Here is a 25,571-nt window from a genome sequence, read left to right as displayed (position 1 = left end):
ATAGGGAGCTCAGTCAAAGTGGATTTGTCGGCTTTGATTGTGCATTATAAAACATGCTCTTAGAGACATGAGATGGAGTAGCATATCATCACTCCAAGTACATACGTATATATATATCTCAAACACAAGTAAATTAAACCAAAAGTTCTGCGAGTGGAATTATTACTGACGAAAATGTATCCAACAAGCTGCACTAATGTTAAATAAAATAAATAATAAGTCTTTCCCGGCAGAGCTTTTACATCAAACAATCAATGAGGAGAGTTACAAAATATGTCAGACATTCGTGAGTGCTGCACACAAATCAATGGCGATATGCAACGTTATGAAATATTCTTACACCAAGAAGACATTAACGCTTCAATTTAGACAATATTGGCAGCTGCGAGCAAAAACACGGAATACTGCCACAACAGCCAACAACCTGGCAACAAGTTAAACCTTGTCTTAGTTTGTCATTTATTTATTTATAGATTAATCTCTCCATGTCTGTCTCTGTATCTATGGCAGCCCTTTTACAATGATGTCAGTGTCTCATATGATAAGTCACCAGTAGCAGTTTAATTATGTTCCTCAGTCATAGCATATTAAGATGATCCAGGACAGTTAAATGTTGACTTGGGCAGGTTGCCTGATCTGTAAGTCTTCAAATTGGACAAGAGCCCAAAAATATGTTCTTAACTAGCATTATTTATTAGTGATAAGACTGTTTTATATGTCCCTCCCATCTGTCACTGGCCAAGTATCATCTGTGTGGTTTTGAATTACCACTTAAGACTAAGGGTTTTTTTTCCATTTACTGTGTTTTCCTTACATTGGAAATACTGAATAAGTGCCAACAACAGTTTCTACAGTCTGTCAGTGATTTCTAATTAAAGTTCTCTGACAGAACTTGTTTCTAAAAGCATTAAAAGTTGATGGCCACAGAAAATGCTGCTATCATCGAACCGGCATGTAGGCAAAGCAGCCAGCTGACAATCTCTCATTAGATGCAGACGTGGCTCTTTCCCGTTAATGTATTTTAAGATTGATGGCATTAAATTGCTGCTTCAATCACACAGGGGCTGAATATAACAAAATCCCAGCTGATTTTGGCAAAGATTTTTCTTAAATAAGTTGGTATGTGTTAATAATGAGAACATGTTCATTAAGACACCAGAGTTAAATATTTTCTTAGGTATAAACTGAGAGAATTTTGTTTTTCTCATAGTGATAGCAGAAGGACGTTGTTATAGAAGCTCTTTTTACTGGTTGAAAGAGCTTCTATAACAACGTCCTTCTGCTATCAAAAAAACAAAAGATGGGAAGAGATGAAAAAACCTTCTTGCAAGTCATTATAATGAGAACGTTAGTGAGTAGTTAGTAGTAGTAAGTTAGTTAGTATTTCAAAATAAGAGAGTTTCTAATTATTTCATATCAAGCCATATTTTTTTTTAATTCATAATTTTGAAATACTAAGTCATTATTTAAGAAATGCTGTTGTTATTTTGAGATACTGAATCAGTACGTTGAGAAAGTTTGTCATTATAATGATTTACAGGATCTTTTTTCTCATCAAATTGGCCAGAAATGAGCTTCCATACCTTGTCATGTACTGGCCTCATTGTGAAGGAAAAAAACAAAAAGCAAACACAAAATAAAAAATGAAGTTGAACCATGGTATTAGTAGGCTTACAACATATGTTTAACAATCCTTGCAGATGCTCACATTAATCACAGCTACCATTGAAGGTTACTGAGTGTGAGAGTCCTGGGAGGCTCTTTTTTTGTTAATATTCAGCGTATAATTTATCATATAGAACAGTGGTGTTTTAAAGGTTAAAGAAGCCGCCTCCTGACGAGACGGTATGAAGCGAAAAAGCAAACTGAGCAGGTAATACTATCTCCTCCCCCTTAAATGTCAAAAAATGCCCTTGAATAAAGCACTCAAGCCTCATTACCCATGTGAAGGTGCTTAATGCCCGGCAGTCTAAAGTTATACTTAGCTGGCCCAGGTGCAAGACGGTCTAAATGCAAAGATTACTGTGATGAAACAGCATCTGCACTCATCAAGCTTTTCTTGAATAAATAAAAGTTAACAACTAACCCATAATGAAACTCAGTAAACTGCTTTAGGAGACAGACAGAAGTGAGGCAGAAAAGTAAGCCGAAGATGAAGAAACTAACTGCATGAGTGAGATGAAGTCAATGATACAATAAATATGTTTTTAACTCTAATTATATCAACTTGTATACTCCCCCTTTTTCTGCTCAAAATCACAAATTGAGAAACTTTTTTCATCTAATTATAATGTATTTGTTTACACAACTTAGAGGCTGAACAACTCCTCCAAGTGCTCTGTCACTCTGTCTGTCTCTGTCCTTTGTTTCCCATGCATTATGATGATATAAAGTAGTAGTAAAATAAAGTTGGGATACATACTTTGGTACTCACCAACATAGCGAATTTTGAAGCCTTTCTTGTTTGTGCCATGGTCTGAAGACCAGCGGACCAGGAACTGGTGGCCAGAGGTAGTGAGGTTAAAGGGCGCTGGCAGGTCTCCGCTCAGCGTCGCAAGAGTGGGACTGTTGGCTGTTGGACCTGAGAGAGATGAAGAGAAAGTGACAGGAGAAGAAGGAGAGAGACGGACAGAGGGAATGAGACGGTGCAACTCTTCCATGATTTGTTTTATTTTGTTACTTTGTACAAGAGACTCAAGAAAAGTTGGGACACTGACTAAATATGGAAATCAAACAGTAAGATCTTGTCATTTTTGACATACAGGACTCCGCAAACATTTTAGGCAGGTGTGAAAAATGCTGTAAAATAAGCTTATATGTATACATATATATATATATATATATATATATATATATATATATATAGTGTTAATAGTTTAACAAAATGCAAAGTGGGTGAACAGAAGATCTAAATCTAAATCAAATCAATATTTGGTGTGACCACGCTTTGCCATTAAATCAGCATCAATTCTAAGACTTTTGCACAGTACTGTATATTACATAAAAAAATTGTGGAGGAAAAATTGATATAAAAGTTAATGGTTGCAATCTGTTTCATTTATGTTGAAAGCAAGGCAAGGTACATTTTTTATATACACAAGGCTTTCTAAGTGCCTTACAGAGGCATAAAAATACATTTAAAAAAAGCATTAGAAGCTGCATTAAAAGCATTTTTTTGTGGCATTTTTAATGCTTTATTGAAAGTGACAGATAGAAAGGGGGAGACAGAGGGGAGGACATGCGGCAAAGGGACCTCAGGCCGGATTCGAACCTGGGTCCACCACAGCAAGGACTCAGCCCTAATGGTACGCGATGTCCAGCCTTTTTGAGAATCAGGGCTTTATTATTGGCACTATAACTGTATGTCTAGTTTCTCCCTTGTGATCATCTATACTCTGTTATATCTTTGATTAAGATAATTTGTCTGTGTGTGTGTTTGTGTGCTTTTGAGTGTTTTTGTTTTTACCATCAAAAATCTCCAACACATCAAACTCTCTCTCAGTGTGGAAACTTTCAAAGGTAATGGTGACATTGTATCCTTTCTCTACTGTGACGCTCCATGAACACATTTGGAGGTTAGGGTAGCTCTCTGGCCAGCCGGGGCTCAGGATGACACCTGACGAATCGTATCGCACATCATGCGCCGGGCACTGGACTGTGGGTAGAAAATAAAGGTTAAAAAAGGTTATTTTTTTACGTGTATGCTCTATTTTTGCCATTTTCAATGATCACCTATTTGAAATATGAATTAAAAAAAACTAAATTTGCTCTTGTGTTGACATCCACACATACCTTGGCATGTTGGAGGTGGTGAATCCATCTGAAGTCTTTCTCCAAGGCGACATGTGAGAATCTCACTGCCAACCAATGAGAATCCAGGATGGCATCTGTACCTGATGATGTCACCTGAATGCACAAAAATGGATATGAATTATGAGAGTTTAGAAAGCAAAGCTGAAGCAGCAAGACAAAAGAACATTGTTGATTTCCTCCACAGTTTGCAGTCAGTGTAACTATGTTTAACTAACATACTTCAGCACAAACTGAAGGTACTTGTGCTTTGAGTTTTTTCATTCAATGCCACAAAATACTCCCACTACATCTCACAGAAAAATATTGTAGTTTATACTAAATTCATTTGACAGCTGTTCTAGCTCTAGCTATTTCACAAATTCTGGTTTAACATGGAAAACATAGATATATTGCGTGCATTACTTTAGATGAACCTACACAATACTATGTAAAAATGTTTAAATCACGTCCAACATTTTGACAATAACTGTGTATTTTTGCTGGAGTAACACTTTAAATGCAGGACATTTACTTGCAATATAGTAGTTATATAGTAGTTGTGTTGTTATTTTTTTCAGTAAACTACTATGTAAAGTGTGACATTATATCATAAGACTGAATTAAAGTGAACCTACATTAAGAATTGAATGTCTTCACTGTGTACATGAAGTATGATTTATTTTATTAGTAAGGTGATATTTGTACTTATTGTGGGAAGAGTTACCAGTCTCAAGTTTGCTCCCTCCATCAATCTGACATGTCTAGAGGCACTGCAGGCTGACAGACAACTCACCTATCTCCAACTCGCCGTCCTCCATCAGCATGTCAGCATTGGGCACTTCTGGAGGAGGCTGGCAAACCCTTAATTGGTAGGCTAGGAGACCGGGAACAGCAGAGGAGAGGAGAGAGGACAAAGAGACGACATTATATAAGAATGTGTGAGAGGATATGTGGTCGGCAAATCCAAGCTCGGAGAAAAAAAAGGAAAAAAAGGAAAAAAAAGGAAAAAAAAGACTTTCAAATGCTTGGGAACTGAAAAAAGCTATTTTTTAACTAACTTTATTTAAATTTTTTCATATAATACAGTATTAAGCAGCAACAATGCTATTTCAGCCAGCAGATGGAATAAAGAAATGTATTTTTTTTAATATGAGTGGTCATAATGCAAGTAAACAAGATAAAGAAAGTTAAGTACAGACACAAATAAAGATAAAAAGTTAACTGACGATAATAAAACATCCATCCAAATGAAGTCCAGGCTTAATGGAGCTTGTACAGCCCAACAGGAGACTAAATAAATCTGAACCCTTATGCTATGGGAGGGAGCGCCAGTTCAGTCTGTCTAAATAAGATAGAAATGGGGGCCATAGATTCTAGAAAGTGTCAGTTGAGTACACTTTATTTTTTCAAGGTGGAAAAATTACAAGTGACTTTTTTACTGTTCATTTTAGCTGCACTCGTGTGTAAGCTGTCCGTTTCCTGTAACAACTGCCCCAACAGTGAGACATTTTTTAAGAAAACCAAGTGACTCAACCTGTTTTTCTGTCGATTTTATTTAAACTCGCTTGTTTCAGTTTAACTTCACTTTTTTTAAGTTCATGTGGTCAGGCCAGCAGAGCACAGAATCAAAAACAGACCGGCTACACAGATACAGTGCTGCCTTGAATCATAAAAAGGAACTGATTCACAGCTACTGAGCTGAGGGCTGTAATCAATATTACTGCATGACCATAGATCACTCACTAACAGAGAGAGAGAGGGAAGAAGAAGAGGAGAGGGGGATGGAGAGAATACAGACAGATGCAGACAGAGAGAGGGGAGGACTAAGGGAGTGAGAGGGAGAAAGGGCTGAGGGCTATAAGTCAGGATGAAATTGACTATGAAAATGAGACCTGCCAATAGTATCTGCTGCTCTCATGCATATCAAAGCCCTGTGGTCTGTCTGTGTGTGTGTGGGTGCCAGTATGTGCGCATGTCTGAGTGTGTGCATGTGTATATGTGTGTGTGTGTGTCTATGCTTCTGTGCGTGAGAGGAGAGGATCACTGTGAGCAGTCATTGATCTCACTAAGCTCCAAGACCGTTTTTTTGTGTGTTTTTTTTATAGCTACTTCCACATTCATGTCACATTGGCTTTCTCAGTCTCACGTCTATGACAACATTATCCGCGACTGTATGGCTCTCATCTCTGCATGGAGGCACTGGCATGTCAGAACCTTGACCCAGAGATAAATAAATAGAAGGACAGTGACACAGATAAACATCCCCAAACAGTGGATTGATGCTTCCTTTGGGGTTGATTTGGCATTTCGGATCGAAACTGCACTTCAGCAGCTGTCTCAGATACAAACTGTGACATTCTGAAATTCAGTTGCGTTACTAAAGGACACTGAAGAAGAAATGTTGAAACTTGTTGTGACAACCTCCGACTGAAGAAACTGCATCAGTGCGGTGCCTGTTCTTCCTGTATTTATTAACAAAGTCACCTCGGCATTATCAAATATGGTGTCCATCTGGCTCACATTGTGGTTACCTCCTGCTCACTCTCGCCTGTCTTTTTTCGTTTTTCTTGTTATATTGCCTAATAAAACAGAAGTGATGCTAACGACCACTGCCATACATGTCGTCCCTCTCCCTCTTATCCGTCATCCCCTGTCACTCTGGGCTGTACATCCTCCAATAAAGCACAAATTGAAAATAAACTTGAATCCATCAGATGGTACTGTTCCTGTGCGAGTGTGACAGCTGACAGTTAAAACCTGACAACACAAATTCATTATCAGCATGACGTCTGTCTGAAAAAGGAAAGCCTGCTTGAAAAAAAAAACTTGACATGTTTTCACTAAAGAGCACAGAACAAAAACTTTTGAGAAGAAGCGAGTAACACTTTACGAGGGCGGGAGACAAACACATATATGACTGAATGTGTTGTGAAGGGCAAAAAGAGTGAAGAAAGTTACACTCATTAGAAGCCATTCTGTCAAATTAAACCTCCATTCAAAAAAGCTCCTTTTCAGGAACTTCCTGACAAGGATGAAAATTACATGCAGCATTTCTTTACTGTGTGGGGAAAACACTGCATCGCCAGAATAAAAAAGGTTTTATTTGTACTTTTAGTTTGATGATGATGCATTATGCCTTTAGGTTCATCTGCAACTATTTTCTCTGTTATCTTTTAGTTGAAGTAAAACGTTATGGAATTGCCTTTATGACATCTCTACATAACTCTAAACACTAGACAGTGCACAGACTTGGAGGATATGATGATTTAAACATATCTATCATTTTATATTGTTTCTATTGTGATGTTGAAAAACCAGTGGCCAAACCTCTTTATGGCAATAATTAAGCCATTGGGACGACGTTACAAATACGACATATAGGATTTACCATGTGGTTATTTCATGTAGACTTTTTATTTATTGAATTACGCGCTGTGTATGACCACATCACAATGATGCTGCAGTCATGTGATGCTCCAGATTGCAGGTGTAATCAGTTAAACCTGCAATCTGTCTAAAGGCCAGCAGGAGGCAACACCACTGGTTTCAAAAATAACTAATTGTATGAAAGACAATAGGAAAATTATTCTATTTCTCACTAGTTAATTACTCAGTAAACATTATCATGGTGAGTTTATGGCCTCAATCTTTAGTTTTATGTCTTCTTAAATACAGCATCATGCTTATTTTGTAAATTATGGTCCTAGTTAGAGTAAAATAGACAATAAAACAGGGTTTGCTTTAGGGTGTGGTGACCTGATTGTTTTCATCTTAGATTTTTCCTTGTGTATTTACACTCTTTAGCCATTATTTGAAATAAGTTTCCTGACCGCAAATGAGTTTATGCAGTCGGCACAAAAGGAATCTTCACACACACAAGCGAAAAACAAGGATTTAAATGTTTTCACATGACAGTAGATAGATAAAGACAAAATGGACAGAGGCCAAAGTGCTCAAAGATTGATGTTTGCGGGCAGACAGCCGAAACAAGAAAAAGACGATTGGGGAAGGTTTTCATCTTAAACTTGGATTGTGAGACAAAAGGAAATCTAAGTGCACTGAAGGACCACAGCAAAAAGATTGAAATAAAATGAAAAACTGAATGGCATAGACAGTTTTGACATGGAGAAAGAGCAGCTCTAAATGCAATCCCCGCAGCGCTGTAGAGGAAAAATGACCGTGTGTATGTGTGTACTACGGCATACAAGTATAAAAAACTCTGTGCGACATATAAAGAAAGACCTCTCAATCACTGAGAGCAGCTTTTCATGAAAGTGTGATTGCTTTTGGTGAACAAATCACATGCTTACTTTTTCCTTTTGAATGAAGAATTAGTTGTGTGGTAACAGTACCAATTAAATAATTTGAAAGTAATCAGTACACTGTTTGTATTACAGTTTGTTTTTCTTTGGATTGTGTTGTGTTTGTCTTCTGGGTTGAAAGTTAAAGCTATTAAAGTATAATTCGAAACTAAATTGGAACTGGAGGTAAACAATGCTGACCAGACAAGAAACATGTTCACACACAGGTTAAGTTGAAAGAATAATGAACGTCTTCTTAAAACAACGCTGTGCATTTCTCCTATCCTTCCAACAACAGCAGAGCTACTGCACACTACCACAAGACAAGAAGGTGAAAAAGTAGCAAATGAAAAAAGATCAAAACATCTGCTCACTCGCTTATTGTACATCTATTGATAAATGATTGATCAGTAGTTCCATGTCTAAGCTTTGGTCACTTAGACCTTCACCAAAATAACTGTAAAGCTACTTTTCCTTCCAAAAATATCAATATTTAGAAATTTCTGATCAAATGTCTTCTGTAAATCTGCAGTTCTGCATGTGAAGCATTGAATCTGCATTTGTGCATTGACCAATACGTTTGCATTCATTCCTTCTTCCAATAACGTACCAGTAAAATCAGTCGAATTAGCAAATTAGCTATCTAACTCATGCAGTAAAGTAAGTGAGAATTTTTTGCTTGTGAATTGCATAATACATCTTAAATCATCGAATTGTTGTGGATCATGAGATGTGTATCGAAAGATAATTTTGAGATATTTTCCTCCTAATAAAATACAGGTAGAGGTCAGGGTCTCTGCAGCTACAGACACGTGTTGTTGTTGTTGTTTTGTTTTTTTATAGGAAAATGCTCCTTTACATAGTGCATGACTCATCTGCATGACCGACAGTAACTGGATATACATATAGCAGGAGTAGTGGCATTAATGTAGCGCTCAAAGATGAAAGCAGATTGATAAAATTTCTGAAATGCTGACCAAATGTGAAGTGGTCAATAACTCTAAAGAGGACATTTCTGCAATAGCAGGACTGCGACTAATAAATTGTTTCTGTTGTAGGCTGTAACACAGATGCCGACTTCAGTCAGAGAGTAAAAAGTTCCGCTAGAAAACCAAACTTTATGAGTCAGAGTGAGTCAAAGGAATCCGATCTGAGTGGAACGTAATGAGGATGAAGTTGAAAAGAGTCTGACACAACAACAAACAGATCGATGCCATCACTTTGGCTACAACTAATGATAGCATTATAGTTTTACCGCTATACCTCAGGTCAACACAGCAAACTGAAGGGAGAGGTAATGAGAAGGGTTTTTTTAACTGGACAAACTCAATCAAATGTTTCCATCGCTGGCTCTCAGACGAAATTGATAATGTTGTTAGTGTCTCACCATGATAGCTGAGGACAAAGAAGCCGGCTCCGGAGAAGTCAGAGTGGAATTTGATGAGGATGATGTTGGAAGTCGAGTAGACAGACTCCAAAGCTGTGTTCCCACTAAACTGGCCAATCTGAGGAGATGATTGGTCTGGACCATCCCTACAAAGAAACAAAGAGAGAAACACACACACACGCATACAGAAAGCTTGTGTTACAAAGGGGGTACTTAGAGACTAAAGACCCATAAACCAATGGACTTGATCTCTCTTTATGGAACAATGGGAGAGAAAAGTCAACCTAAAACATCATTTGTATAAGTTATTGCAGCGATTTCTGACAGTTTAATGGCTATTTGTGATCAGGAAATGGTTTCTCCGAGGCTAGAAACAAAGATAGAAGAGACTTGACGATATTCATGAGGAAAAACCTGGAGCTGCTCCATTGACTGCGAATGGAGTCGGACACTGTGTGATAAAGTGCTGGCGCCCAGAGTGATTGTGCATGGGTATGGGCTCATCTTCCCTCTCAAAACAATCCAAACTACAATGTCACAAAGCTCATTTAGACATAAAACCTTCACAAACTCAGATTCCACTTCACTTACAGAAGAGCAGCTCCTTTGTGTCTCTCGATAACAACACAGTTCAAAGCCCTGGCTCTCTTGTTCCTGCTTTGGGATGCTCAAGTTCATAAATATTGATTGAACTGTCGTCAGATCATAAGAATAACAAATGTGAGTCCTGTTGTAGACTTGGCTTCGGTTTTTGCCGCTAATATCAGCCTGGCATTCATGAAAAGTTGCACAATTACCCGAGAAGGCAGACAGGCAGATATCTGTCAACTGGCAGGTCAGGCTCTCACTGCAATGTTGTGCGCATATTTCACCTTTAATGACCGACCCACCAGCTGTCAGACTGGAACTAACCAATAGCTGGCTCATTATCAGTGATTAAAAAGTATCATCATGAAGTTAAATGGAATGATTATTTCCTGCTGTTAAGTGTTTTTGAATGAGGCCAATTATACCTGTCAGGTTATGTAAGGAATCATCCGCTGCTGGGACTCACATTGAGTGATTCAGAGTCAGTTTCATTCATTACGATGCAAACACACACTAACATTTATGAGCACTCATGGCAACACATTGAGTACAGAGAAGACTTTAGTGTATGAGGTAGCGTGAGGAAAAATCTGACATATATGGTAACCCTGACAATGGGATCCGGTAGTAAGCCTCCCAGTATGAGACCAATTAGCAGACTAACTGACTGTCAGGTTGGCTCGCTCTGGACTGAGGAGACCGCTGTGAAAATCACACCTTTACCACTGACACTGTGCTCTCTACAGGGAGCCAACTTTGTGGCTGTGTGACTGAGATTGTGAGTTTTTTTTCTCTTTTTCCATGTGTTTGTGTGCAGTTGCTGTCCTCGCTTTGTGTGAGTTCAGCAGTTTGTCCACTTTTCCAACTGACAGCAGGGTCAGGAACATGCCGTGCGACCGATTCATGGAATTCACAGAATCGACTGTGGGTGGACAGCACATGGCTCAACAGGGTTGGGTTGTGGGAAAGGCACGCTGCATATATACAGCACTGTGCAAAAGTCTTAGGCAGGTGTGAAAAAATGCCTAGAAGAATTTATGCTGGTTTGAAGGCAAAGGGCGGTCACACCAAATGTTGATTATTTAGATTTGTCTTCTCTTCACTCACTTTGCATTTTGTTAACATTTCTATTTTTGTAAGCATTCTTATTTCACAGCTGCCTAAAACTTTTGCACAGTGCTGTATATACTGCCGTTGTAAGTTACATCTATACACTAAAGAAACCTCAGGCATGGGGTTGAAGAAAACAAGCTGTTGCACTGGATCGTATTTGCAGCACCTAAAAAGATCAGCAGCTAAATAAAAGCAGTTCCTCAAATGTCGACTATTTTTAGATACCACACAAGCTCTCACATTTGGTTGATACGATTGTGTTTTACATGATCTAGCAGCTGATAAATAATAAATGTCAAACATTCTCTGATTCTAGCTTCTCAAATTGAAGATTCATTTTTTGTCTCTCTTTTATGTCTTGCTTATTATTAGTTTGCATTAGAATTAGTTGGCTTTTTGAAACTAAGTCATTTACAGCATCTTGTGAATTTTTAACAATATTTTCTGGAATTTAACAGCTACAGAATTAATACAATGAGGGTGAACGCAACAATAAGGAGTTATGAAACAGTCTTATACTGATGCCTTTATATGACCTACATAAACAAACGAGACCATGAGCGAGAACATTTTTACATACGTAGTTATTCCAAATGCCTGTTCCTGGGTCCGATTCTGTGGTTTAATATCGACATATAAATTTACATCAGTGGCTAAAACAAAGTTTTCTTTGTCACATAACAGTTTATACTGTCACACAGCTACAAACAGATGCACTGCACGCATTCAACATAAAATGGAAGTTCCTTTTAGTTGCTTTAAGATAAGATTAATCAAAATTAATGAATAGAGACTGAGATTATTTTCACATTAAATATGACAAACTGGTATAATAATGTTTCCACAGCATACTGTTCAAATGCTGTTTAAACTAAATTTTTCTAAAGCAAAGTTTTCTCATAAGTAAGCTAAACTTTACTGGAGACTGGGGCAAAATGTGATAGATGTCATTGTAACTTACCTAAGGTCATTTGATGGGATAATTCATTCAGGTAGAGAATAAGGGCACCGCTTTCAGCCTACAATGTTCAATTTATTGGTGTACCTATCTTTCTCTGGAGGCAGAAGAGCATTAAAGTAATTCTTTGATATAGTCGGTGTTTTACACTCGCGGGTCACCCAAGTACGTGTCAGGAAAAGGTACATTGTGTAGCCAGACTTTCTTAATAGATACCAGAGTTTTTCCTTATAATCATTTGAAAGAGTTTCCTGAGGGCTGTGGAACAAGCCAAGGCTGGAAATCTGGAAGGTTGACAGAGCTTACATCATGACAGGCTTACAAAAGTACAAGACAGACATTTGGTCCTTCTGTGTTGGTCTAAAAATACATGGGAATGTATCAGCAGCAAACCGTGTCTCACACTGCGGTTGTTGTGTTTTTCCTGCCGAGCCCTGCCTCTCCATGTCTGTATGCCAGGTGACGTTCCTAAACTGTTGATGCTGCGCCCTGCTGTCTATTTATAGGAAACAGGCTTTAGCTATAGAGAAGGGGCAGCAGCATGACAACCGTAGAAATAGATTGCACAGCCTATTTATGGTTCTGCTGCCACCTTGTACCTGCAGATAACTATGTAACGTGGTATCTAAGCACTGTTTAAACATTTTGCATTGACAAAATGTCTGCTGTTGCCAATGGCTGCTCTCCTTAAGAAGAATAATGAAGCGAGGAGTCAAGGCTGGGCAGGTGGGGAGAGAAAGATGTATTGTATAATACATATAGGACCGACTGAGACTCGGAGATAGTGTGAGGAGCGGAGGGAATGTGGAGAGAGAGACTTACGGGTAAAGAGAGACGGATAAAACATGACAAGAAGGAAATTATGTCAGAGCAGCTTTATATTCAAGGAGAGATGTCGGTAGTCATAGTAACCCTTGCAGGAATTTGGCCAATTAGTGGCCAGCTCTGAAAAGATGTTAAAGAGCGTGACATCCTGTGTGAGAGAGATGGTGTGTGTGTGTGTGTGTGTGTGTGTGTGTGTGTGTAGCAGAAGTTCTATTTAATATATGGTACAAATTAAAAGGCTATTTAGCAGTGGTGAGTATTAAAACAGTTTCAAAGTAGCATTACTACATGATAACAAAAACACTCCATTACAAGTAAAAGTCAAGTCAAATCTTCACAAGTTCTCAAGAACTCAAAAAACTGTGTGGCTTCAATCTTAATCCATGAACGATGAATGCTGAAGAAATCCTATGATTGCATCACTATGTTGTTATTGTTTTGATTGAGAGAAAAATTACACATTGCACATTTAATATACTGACAGGAATCCTGATCCATAATACATATTCGTTTATTATAGCTTGTGTAAATGACCCTTTAGCAAAGTTTCTTGTGGTGCATTTTATTGCTATTATATAGCCTGTTATTCATGTTTGTATATATTTTCTAGGTGTCTTACAATGTTTTGATGCTTTTATTCTGAAATGGTGTCATCCAGCGCGAAACTGGTGCTTTTATTTTGAAAGTTAGTGACATGAAGTAAATGGAACGGTGAAATTAAAGAACGAACAGTAGATAATAAAGAATGCTTAGTAATCCAAAAATTAATATAAAATATCAAAAAGGGTCTTTAGTGCCTGGCTGACAGGGGCACAAGGTTTGTTTTACTTTATTTTTCCTCTGTAGGTTTATTAGTTATTTATTGGTTATTTTTGTTATTATTATTATTATTATTAATGTTAAAGTGCTTATGTGCTAATGCTAATGCTGGCTATTTTCTTTCATAGCTCTTATGGTGATTTTACAAGGTAGAGCTACGGTTCAATTAATAAATATTGTGAAACATCAGTTGAGAGAGTGGACCGTCATTCAGCCAGGGATGCTACAGCTTGTATTTCCAAATCAGCAAAATAACTAAAGCTTTAAAGTAAAAATAACAAACGGCGGACTTTCACCCAGGGTTTGTGTCCCATGTGAAAACAAAAGTAAACAAGTTTTAACGTAACTTACATTTTTTACGGAAGTTCCGTGGCTCACGTCACCCTCGTAACTACTTCACTTTCGGTATTTACAGACATTAATTTACTGTTTAAACTGTCTTTTATAATGCCTTACCAGGAAGTTTATTGCCCTAAACCTAGGTCAGTGGCTTTATAGCTGAAATTCACAGAAACAGGAGCCTTTTTTTTACAACCATGAACTGTAGGTGTATGTATATGACGACGTGCTATTTTATTTTATTAGAACGTTCCGCTGTTTCACAAAATTATGTGAAATGACCACGACTTCACCTAATTTTCACAATTCAGTGCCACCAGCAGGGAATTCGGTGTTAAGAAGTTGTGGTCATTTTGCATAACTTTGTGAGATCAGGTTGGTTGTGCAGTATAAGTAAGAAGTAGCATAAAATAAAATTACTCAAGTAAAGTAAAAGTACCTTAAATTTGTGCAGTACTTGATCAATCAATAAGACTTTATTTGTATAGCACTTTTCATACAGGCGAGATGCAACACAAAGCACTTTACATAAAAAAGAAAGGAGAAAATAATGATAATAAAAATATAACAAAACATAGAAACAAACACCCTCCGCCCATCCCCAACCCTCCACCCCACCCACCTTCATCCCACCCATCCTATTACAAACAAAGCACAAACAAATTGTTCTTAAGAGAGGTTGTATTTTTATGTGCAATAGTTTTGTAGAAAACAATTTTTCCCAATAATAGAGCCAAACAGTGATTTGTTTGATCATTTTCTAACACTTTGATAAGTTTCAGCTTACTTGAGTAAGTGTACTTCCAATACTGCTACTGATTTAAAGAAAATAAGAATGATTCTTGGTGAAATGAATCTTAATGAAGCAGAGAAATGTGGGCAACATTGGTGGACAGTCAGTGTCAGTAAAGCGGTGGAGTAAAGATGTGGTAAAACAAGTGAATTAAATAAGTAAATGACACTTACCAGACGGTAATGTAGTCATATATGGGCTCAGTGCTCAGTACAGTAAAATTGATGTAAATCCCGTGTCCAGGAGGAACTCTCACACTCCACACACAGTCCTGGAAGTTGGGGTATTCCTCAGGGTGGCCAGGAGAGTAAATGGTCCCATTTAATGATGTGATGTTGCCACCACAGAGAGCTGTGAGATAGAATATTAACAGAATTAGCCTTAATAAATTACCTGCAAATTAGCATTACCATTGTGAAGCTTTAGTAATTGCCTGGATGACTGAGAGAGGACACGTCTCTATCAGTTCTGTAATATAACACCTTAATACCTTTAATAAATTGTCATTACAGTTTTATTTCAGTTGTGCAGCACAGGTATTCCTCAGGAGTGGAGGTGTTGCTCGTCGGTGGTGTGATTCTACAACCGCAGAGAGCTATAACATGTAGTTTTCAAACTTAAGGGGTTGTTGAGTGAGTTTTAGTGCTCTAAAGACTCGCCTTAAAAATAAAAATTGGCTTATAATGCTGGCAAGGGAAGTGATCATTCTGAAGTGGGTCTGGGACGACCCTCCTACTTCCATGTGGAAATATTTGATCTCTGACGTTGTGACATTTACTGGAAACTATAGTGATAAAAAGCCAAATGTATCCTGCAGAAATAGAAGAAACTAAATCTCTGAAAGTTAAATATAAATGGACTTAAATTGATAATATCTGTGGACAAATGTCTGAACTGGGGACATAGAATAATTATCATTTCATACCATACTGTGTCTCCCATTATGTAAGCGCAGTGACTCATTTCTTCTATTTTTTTTATTTCTTTTGCTCTCTTTTTTATGGACCAGCCTTGATCAACTTATGTAACATTATGGTGTCTGTTTGCTTCTTGAGAGAAATATATTAAAATTAAAAATTAAAAAAAAAAAAAAAAAGAGAGAGAGAATTACTGTGCAGTTCCTAGTTCCAGTCATAAAGTTGGGATGATATATTTTAATCACATCATTTCACCAACATGCCTCTCTTACATCCTCCAGATATCTTCTGTGCTATAGTGTAATTTAGGTTCTCCCACTCAACGCAGAAACATATTTCATTTTTGTATGGACTTACAAGTTGCATATCCTTGTAATTGCTTTATATTCTTGCTCTCAGCATATGATACAATATTAACTGGTTATACTGTAGTAGAAATATGGAGGACTGTGCTTATTTTAGAAAACAGTGCTGGCAGGTATAAATAAAACCAAACTATCTGTTAAATAGTTACAGCTCTGACTATGATAACTCTGTTTAATAATGCAATCATACTCTGATAAAGTCAGGACAGCAACAACATTAAACACCATTGCTAATATTCACAACAGTGATGATGCCAGTGTTGAAGTGCTATTAAAAAGCGTTTACAAGTGAGGGAGCTTTTAGGACAGCCAGAGTGATGAATAGTCTCTCAAAAACTCCTCTTCTGGACTGAACGAATAGTTTAATATTTTAATTTTCTGGGTTCGTGACGGTCCCATGCTGCAAACCCTTTTACTATAAAACATTTTTCTAAGAGAGTGATATAACACTGTTTCTATTCCCTTCACAACACAGCATGGGCCGATTTCCCGTCCAGCAGTAAACATATGAAACACAGTCATTCTGACATTGCAGTAGGTACCATCTCCAGTATTACCTTCACATCGTGGGAGTGGGTGATTCCAGTTCCTGCTGATTCCATGTAAACATGTGAGTGAAGCCTCTCCGATCAGAGAATATCCGGGCAGACATTCAAATGACACCGTCATCCCTACGCTGAAATCTGTGCCAATCACGATGCCGTTTCGAAATGGCCGAGGGTCCGGACAACTCTGGAGCTGGTAGGCTTGAGACAATAACCAACATAGTAGAATTTAGAGAAACTACAATCAAGTTATTCATAGAAAGAGACAATAAATACATCCATTCTAACACCTAGTAACCAGTAGTCTGTACAAGAAAAGACTAACTCCTCTGGCTTGTTTCATGAGATGAAAACCTACAAATCGTAAATATGAAAGCAGCATGCAGACTTCCAAATGCAAAATAAGATTAATAACTTTTTGACACGGTTATCATGCACCAAAAAAGTTCGTAGCTGTTCTTTTAAAGTTGCCAAAACATTCACAAATTAAAAGTGACAGTCTGCCATTTAAACGTTTTAGTCCCTGTGATTTTTTGACAGCTGGAGTTAAAAGAGTGACTGAGAAAGACAAAGAGTAGCTGAAATAATAACATTTGAAATAATAAAACTGCCAGTGTTCACATTATTTTTCCCGGTTTAAAACACTTTGGCTGTGCCCTTGTCATGAGACAAAAGGTATTATTCATCAGTGTGCAATTTGCACATTAATGGAATTAGCCATAACACATTTAGGCTATCTACAAAAGTTGTCATAATAAATATAAGACACCTTTTTAGTGTCAGACAGAATAAATAGAAAAGTCATCTCATCACTGAAATTAAGCCAAAAATGAGAACTTGTATGCATGCTGTAATTTTTAAGTAACTGCTTTAGAATTCCAACAATATTATTTATCTTTTGAAAAAGTACTTGTCAGCTGCTCGTGAGAAATGAACAGTCAGACAGTCAACAGTATAAATGTAATAACCAAGTTTCCACATTGGCAACAGACCCTGTTTTTTAGCAAGAGAAAGACACAGTCTGCTTTCATTTTCTTTGCTTAACAAATAATCAGTGCACACAAGAAGTTGGAGGGGAGCTTGTCGAGACAACATTTACCTTGATATGTGATGTGGAACCCTGGTTTGTTTTGTGAATAGTCACTGTGGAAGAAGAAGCTGGTTTGGTGGGTGGTGCTGAACAGAGGCTTTGGGATGACCGGACCGCTGAACCGGTCAATGACGGAGCCCAGCTCCAGCGTTCCACTGCGGATCTCCAAGTAATCGTGGATCGCTTCAGTGGAGAAGTTCAGAAACTGGAGATGGATACCTGAGAAAGGGTTTGACATTTAAAGCAATTAGGAAAGCTTGACTGTATTTTTAGAAGGCTTCATTCTTCTAGCCACTCATTAACGATGTTATTAAAGACCACCAACATTGACTGAGTAGTGAGGAAGTAATTAAATAGAAACAGAAAGAGAACCATTCCCTCCCAAACTCTCTCTCTCTCTCTCTCTCTCTCTCTCTCTCTCTCTCACACACACACACACACACACACACACACACAGTTTCTCATACAAGTTCAAAGTTGACAGTGTTTCTTACCGAAGCCGACAGGTAAGTTGACTGTCCATGTGCAGTCTAATCCACTTGGGTAGTTGCCGGGGAAACCAGGACTTAGAATCACTCCACTTACATCTGTCATAGAGCCACCGCACTGGGCTGGAGACACACACACACGCACAGAAAAAAGGTAAACAGTGTTTCAGTGTTAAAAGCAACACATCAAAAGCATTCTAACAGACTTAGAGCACTTCTCTTTTTTTTAAAGATTCTGCTGCTGACTGGACACTTGAGTATCTTCAACCTGACATTTTGCATCATTTTGAATAACACATTAATATTCTGAGTCTTAAATAAATACCCTTTTTTGAATAAATTACCATTGTGCAAGTCGATGTGTGTCCAGGGCTTGTTTCCTCTAGTTTGCCTCAGTGCATGCTGATGCTTTGGCACACTCTGCATGTTTATGGCAGACTCTGACTTAGCTTTGCATCAGTTTAAAAGCTTAATCATATCCTGCACAGAATACTAAATAATCAGCTCATCACAGAACAGCATATTGATCAAACAGCTTATTTTCCAGAGAGTGAGGCTAGGCAGTGGAGACGGCTTGCATCATTTCTGCAGCACCGAAGTTTTGCACCAATCTTAATAAATCCAGGCTGGACTGCATGCACATGTGAGTGAGTGAGTGTGTGTGTGCACCTACCAAGACATAGTGGTACAGGGTAGTTCCATCTCCGAACAGGTCCAGGCATGCAGGTGATATGGGCATTGCCCTAGAAATGTCAAAGCAAATGCAATCTGTCATCATTTAAAAGTACAAAATGTAACTTTTCCGCATAAAAATATCCAAAAACCACCAGACCTGTTATATATTTTGTTGAGTTGTGTACTTAGATTATCCCAAATGTTTCCAAAAAATGTTCAGTGCCACAAATCTGTATTTTTAATCAAGATAACGCTGTGTGTGGCGCCTGTCAATGGTGTCTTATCTGCTTTGCGCATGAGTTAGCATTGTGGTCGTCTGCCAGAAGCTGTCACAAGTTGACTTTTTATCTAGTTTAAAGCTTAAAGTTATCATTATGATCCAATTTGTAGATCCTGATCTTGATATTTTAACTGGAATTTAGGAGGAAAGGATTTAAGTCATCGGACATCTGGATCTAAAGAAAGAAACAAGTGGAACAAACGTTAGTGGCCCTTTCAGTTTCAGGCCATCAGCCGGCTTGCTGATCAGCATTGGACAAAAATATATTTTCTTCTAAAACTGCTTTATTCTGTGTTTTTACTGGTTTAAATCACCAGGTCTGTTTACTTTGGAGATGGGGAGACTTTGGGAGATAATTTGGCTCCTGGTGAAAACCTCCTGAATGTGTGAATATGAAGTTATCAAAGAAACAAGCTGGGCAAAGGTTAGTAGCAAGTCAGTGCCAGCTCTGTGCCAAACTGCTTGGAGAAAAACTGATTTTTAAGGTGAAACTGCTTTATGCAGTGTTTTGACCGACTGAATCAGTGGGTCCATTTGGAGAGGAGAGGAACTCTTTGGATAATTCAGCTTCCGGTAAAACCTCCTGAAAAATAAACATGGGAGAAAGTAACTGAAATGACGGCATCGATCCGTCTTCTGTCATTGCTTTGAATGAGAAGCCACTCACTGCTGAATATTACACATTGCATGTTGAACAGTTGGGGAGTTGCAGCAGATAATAAATAATTTGGTTTGAATGTGTTGCTCAGCAATATTCTGTATTAATACTGTCGAGCTGTAGTTATGCAGACCTGTATATTAAGCGTGAGGAAGGCAAACCTCCATTAGAGCTGTCTACAGTACTCCACAGAAATTGGGCAGACCACACCAGAGACATACATTATTCAAGAGTTGTGCGAACCACAGCAGAGTTGTATGTTTAGTAAGAGCTGGGAAAACCACCCGAGAGCGGGGTTTCCTTCTGATTCACAGTTTAAATAGTTCTTAGTTTGTGCAGCCAGGGGATAAAAAGAGTGAATGGCAGCACATCAGAAAATCTGAGCAGCCTTTAATGATTTCACATACGTATTTGGCATTCGCTTTGAATTAAGCAACTGCAATTTATAGTGCATGTGTGTGTTCTGTGTAACTGAAATGTATCCTCAAATGCCCTCACAAGAACATATGAACCTGTAAAGATAGACAAATAGATTATGCACATGAAAGTTTCATATTTACCTGCAGAGAGTATCCTTGTTCACATGAGAACTGAACGACGTCTCCAACCATAAATCTGTCTCCCTGTCTTATTCCATAGTTTGGAGTCTGAGGCTCTGGACATGACTCCAGACCGATAGCTGATAAGAAATGTGAAATAAACACGCTTGTTAACTCATCAGTACAGTATGTATGTAGTGTAACTGTATGCCAAATAGGACACCGTTCGGCTAAGATTCTATCAAAATTTCACATTAACTGCTAATATAAATGATCATGTTATGCTTCCAGTTAATTAATGAAACTAAAGTCTAACTTCTTATCCTTCGAACCATATATTGTTTTAACCGTGTACGTTAGGCTCGGGTTTGCCAGAGTCGGAAAAAAAGGACGCTAACGCCGCTGAATTAGCCGTGCGCTAACTGTATCCCAAATCGGACACTTTCATCTCCTCGCTATAAAATAATAGGGGCTGCTGAGTTTTTCGGGGGAAATTGGATGTTTCTGGGTAAGCCAAATAAATACACGGTTATCAATCATCACACCTGGACTGTACTTCTGTCCTTCACAATAAAATACAGTACAGTAAAAATACAGATGTACTTTTAAGATTGTCGCCCTTGTGTCGCCCAAGTGTTCTTAATGCTTTCTCTCAGAGCTACTTTGGTATTGTAATTAAGACATGTAAATATCCATGTACATGAATTAAATTTCACATGTAGATTGTTAAATATGCATAAATCAATTATACCTACACTGGTGGTGGTGATCTTATTCGAACTGACTGTGAAACACCGGAAAGTGCGATACAGTCTGTGCTTTACAGCCTAAAGCATATGCTGCAGATAAAGTTGTGAACAGAATAGATATGTTACCTGTATATTCCAGGTGAAAACCAGCTGCAGAGACACTAATATCAGAGCTGAAGCTTAGATAGAGGTTGTTAGATGTACTATTCAGGAGTTGGGGGATGGTCGTGCCTGAAAGCAAGGAGAGAGGAAGAGAGCAACAGAGGACCATGATCACATTTTTTCATTTTTTACTGAAGGTTGAAAGCAAAGGATCTTAGTTATCTGACAGCAAAAGAAACAACAAAGGCCCCACAAACCTACATTTTCACTTTTTTTGTTTGTGAAGTGTTCTCGAAGGAGGGAAAAAGGAATTACTTTTATATGAGACATCTGTTTTATTTGAAACCACTTTTCAAATGTTGGCTTGACCTACTTAGGATGGCAAGGGAAAGTACAAAGTAAAAAAAAAAAAAAGGGTACTGCACTACTAAAGCAAAGCTGGCATCGTTCAACAGTGTGATTCTGTCAGGGCCCTTCACAATAAAATAGTAGATGATACTTAAATGTAAAGGAATATTAACCTGCTCTTATCTCCTTTGTAAAAAAGTCATTGTCTTGGCTTTCTTGAAGACACAAAGGAGGTAAATGTGTCTTCTGATAGTAGCCACCTGTGGAGTTTTGACATTTTCTTAGAGGCCGGTGAGCTTGTTTTGACTCGCATGTCATTTTTTTGGGTTCTGTGGCAGGTGTGTCAGCAAACCCCATCAACGTTAAAGGGAATGAACAGTGAAATAGGCCGATGGATGTTATTGGTTGCCTGTTGTGAGGGGAATTAATTAGCACATTTCTGAACAGTCTGCGGCCCCCCTGCTGGTAGCGTTCCAGAGAAAATCTCATTCATTATCATAATGGAAAATAAAAAAAATATTTTGACTCAATAATAAATGATGAATGATGATGAATAATTAACTGCATGGATTTAACCATAACAGTTATTTCGGGATGTATGACAATATTAATTAACAGTTGTAATTAACCCTGGTGAAAAGAAAAAAAAGTTTTATCACCATGAATGACTTTTTATATGGAAGATAATGAAGACTAAGTGGGAAGATAAAGGTAGGAAATCAATGTTCCTTCGCTGTCTTATCTGAGTTATGTTGCCTTTTCTTAGATTAAGATTTACTTTATGTCTCTTTTATTTAGATTTTTACATATTAATTTCATCTTTATCAACATTAACATCAACATTTTATCTTATTTTTGATCCTGCTCCAATCTCAAAATACAATCTTATATATTTCATCTCATTTACTTTATAGTTGTGAATGTACATAATACAATTTCATAATTCTTCCATATAAATGTAAATGAGCATCGACACAACAATATACTGTATGTGTAATCTTCTTTGGCTCAATAAAAATAAACAATAATTGACTTTGTACAAGAAAATACTGCCACTATCACTTTACTGCCGACTACATCATCTCCTATCCACTTTATCATAAAGGTGTCAAGCCCCTCCATAGATAATATAACACAACTAGCAGATTATCAGATGACTTTTCTTCTCTAAAAGCAGCATCAGAAGGTGCTGACTTGTCCTTTGGAGGGCTGCTTGAATTACACGAGTGAATGAATCCGGAGGAATGCTTCAGCCAGACTGAACACATTTTTTTGGTTGAATGTGAGTCACTGGAGCAGAGGGACTTCCACTGTAGTCAGTGCCAGTGTTTGGATCAGACACACTTTTTATTTATTTATTCATTTATTTATTTTTCTGTAGAAAAGGGTGAGACAAAAAATGTAGTTTTCTTCTGCACGGATGGGTGAAATATAGAATATCTAATTGTATATAAATCATAATTAAAAAAAATATACAATTAGAGTTTATAGCTCTGATTTTATAATATTGTTGGCCATCAGTTGTAAATATCAAAAATCAAATACCATGAGTTAAAAAAAGTCTTCACCGGTCGCTCATCAAGTTGGATTAAAATATTTTTTACCTCTTTCGTTGAAATGATTGTGACAATGTGATTTATTCTTGATAGATAAAGCGAATATCTTCTCAAAATGTTATTAATCAATCTCATTCAAACATATCACAATGGAAATTAAACAAAAATTAACAGAGGATTGTGTCTTAAAACAAAATTATTACAACTTCATGGGCAACCATGTATATAGACTATATCTTCCTATATGGTCACCAAGTGAGGTCAATAATCGGTGGACCACGGTCTGGGAAGAGGTCCAGACTCCATCGTGTCCAGACCCAGACCTACACTTCCACTCAAAAGTTTGTGCTCACTTTAGTCTAGACATTTGATAATATGGTAAATTACTTTTAAAGCTGGAAATGGTTTTCTTATAGAATCTATTATATATTGTCAGCAACCATCACTCCTGTGTTCCAGTGGCACATTGTGTTTATCCACGTTTGTAGTTTTGAAAGGCTCATTGGTCATTAAAACACCAGCATTATGTTCGAACGGCTGAAATTGTTTTGTGCTGATTTGAGAAGCAATAAAATTATCCTTCCTCTAGCTGAGTATCTAGAGGTAAAGTTGGAGATTTATACAGGTTTAAATAATTATTTCTGCCCTTGTCAAAGTCTTAACTATATTTTCGATTCATTTTTTAACTCTCTTCACGAATAAAACAGTTTGTTTTCATGGAAAACAACAGACATTTTCCGGGTGACCCCAAACTTTTGAGCACTAGTGTATAGTTGGTAATTATTACATTTTAACCAGGACAGCACTTCTATCCTTAACCTGCATGGGTTTAGCGGGACAGGAAACTCTCAGACCAAATGAATACAATGTTAATCATCTCATGTGTTGCTACTCAATGAAAATGGAGTCCCACACACGCACACACACACACACACGTAAGGATGAGCAGAATCAGAAAAATGAGTGAGCCAGTGAAAGTAAGTTAACACTGTGTGCTCTAAAAAGAACAAAGCAAAGAGCGAAAAAATTTAGCTTTTTATCATAAAATGGACAAACTCTTCCATGTTCATCGTTCCCTTCGGCCCACCAGAGTGTTTCATGTCAGCAGGTGATTTGAGCCCCCACACCCTCTCTGTTGAAAATGAACTAATGGCATTGTGCAGTACATTTTGGGAGCATTTAGAAATGTGAATAACTGTATTGTTTTGTAAATGAATGTGTTTGACACATCATGTCATAGGTTGCTTCGTGAAAATCTATTCCCAGCAGGGATTTACAGTGTAAAAGGATCAATTAGCTATGCGGCGAAAAATTCTTATACAACATATGTCTTTCAAGGAATCACAGATAAACAGGTGTCAGTGTCAGCGGGTGTGTTTCTTAGTTCCTGCTGGGAGACTCAGAATGGGACCAGTTTAGCTCTAATTGCATTCTTAGCAGGGGGGCACATGGTCAGCATCTTCAGCGTCTCATGACACCATGACACTGTGCAATGTTCTTCTTTGCATAATGCATTTACTGACTGCTATATTCTGTTATGTAGAGAACGAAAAATAAAGTGTTTTCTGCCTTTAAAAAATTTATTCCTTCCTATTAACTCCCTATAGACAACCACCACTAACTAAACAGCTGGGACAGACTGAGACCTTAATTAAGTACAAAATGTTGAAGATTTTTCAGAAATGTTTTCTAAGTTACTGTAGATTGCCTCCACAAATCAATACTTAATTGTATTATGTATCATATTTCAAGTAAAAAATGAGAGACTGCATCAATCATCTCTTTATCTACACATAGCATATGTGCAACACTTAATACATGGTTGGCTTTAAAGGAAAATTAATTTTGGTTTCAGACACAATCTTCTGTTAATTGTGGTTTTTAATTTTCATTGTGCCATGTTTGTAAGAGATTGAGTAAGGACGTTTTGAGAAGATATAAACATTATCTTTGAAGAATATATCATATTGTCACAATCTTTTCAATCATTTACAATTAGAGGTGAAAGATATTTCATTCCAACTTCATGAGCAACCGTGTATATTAAGCAGTCAGAGGACATGCAGCTGCTTTCTGTGGCGATGTCAAGATGTGGGCGCGATTTCGGACCATCAGTGCAATAAAAGTAAACATGACATACATTTAACATTGGAGCTCAACCTGCACCTCAAAAGGGATTCCACAGAGATCATCCCTAAGAGTGTTTGTGTTCTATTTTGATGCATTTTTTGCATCTTATTTACATGCATCATATATGTCTTAGTCGTTGAAAAATGTAAATATGTACCTCAAAAATGTTTCATTTACAAATTAAATAAAATATGTACACTTTTACTTGACCGTA

General features: G+C 37.6%; 1 protein-coding gene across 1 annotated transcript in view; it reads right to left on the bottom strand.

Moving 5' to 3' along the window:
- csmd3b (CUB and Sushi multiple domains 3b) overlaps positions 1–25,571 on the bottom strand; it is a 380,920-nt gene that overhangs the window by 41,466 nt on the left and 313,883 nt on the right. The window contains exons 40-51 of the mRNA XM_059350826.1: positions 21,348–21,452; positions 20,494–20,612; positions 18,994–19,063; positions 18,327–18,443; positions 17,842–18,051; positions 16,755–16,943; positions 15,089–15,266; positions 9,481–9,626; positions 4,586–4,666; positions 3,793–3,906; positions 3,467–3,655; positions 2,435–2,581 (exon numbers count right to left, since the gene is read on the bottom strand). Coding sequence (XP_059206809.1) covers positions 2,435–2,581; positions 3,467–3,655; positions 3,793–3,906; positions 4,586–4,666; positions 9,481–9,626; positions 15,089–15,266; positions 16,755–16,943; positions 17,842–18,051; positions 18,327–18,443; positions 18,994–19,063; positions 20,494–20,612; positions 21,348–21,452 — 1,665 coding nt within the window. The remainder of the gene's footprint in view (positions 1–2,434; positions 2,582–3,466; positions 3,656–3,792; positions 3,907–4,585; positions 4,667–9,480; positions 9,627–15,088; positions 15,267–16,754; positions 16,944–17,841; positions 18,052–18,326; positions 18,444–18,993; positions 19,064–20,493; positions 20,613–21,347; positions 21,453–25,571) is intronic.

Source organism: Centropristis striata, chromosome 14 (assembly GCF_030273125.1).
Source record: "Centropristis striata isolate RG_2023a ecotype Rhode Island chromosome 14, C.striata_1.0, whole genome shotgun sequence".
Taxonomy (NCBI): Eukaryota; Metazoa; Chordata; class Actinopteri; order Perciformes; family Serranidae; genus Centropristis; species Centropristis striata.
Note: the sequence above shows the minus strand (reverse complement) of the source record. Positions and strands in the feature narration are given on the sequence as shown.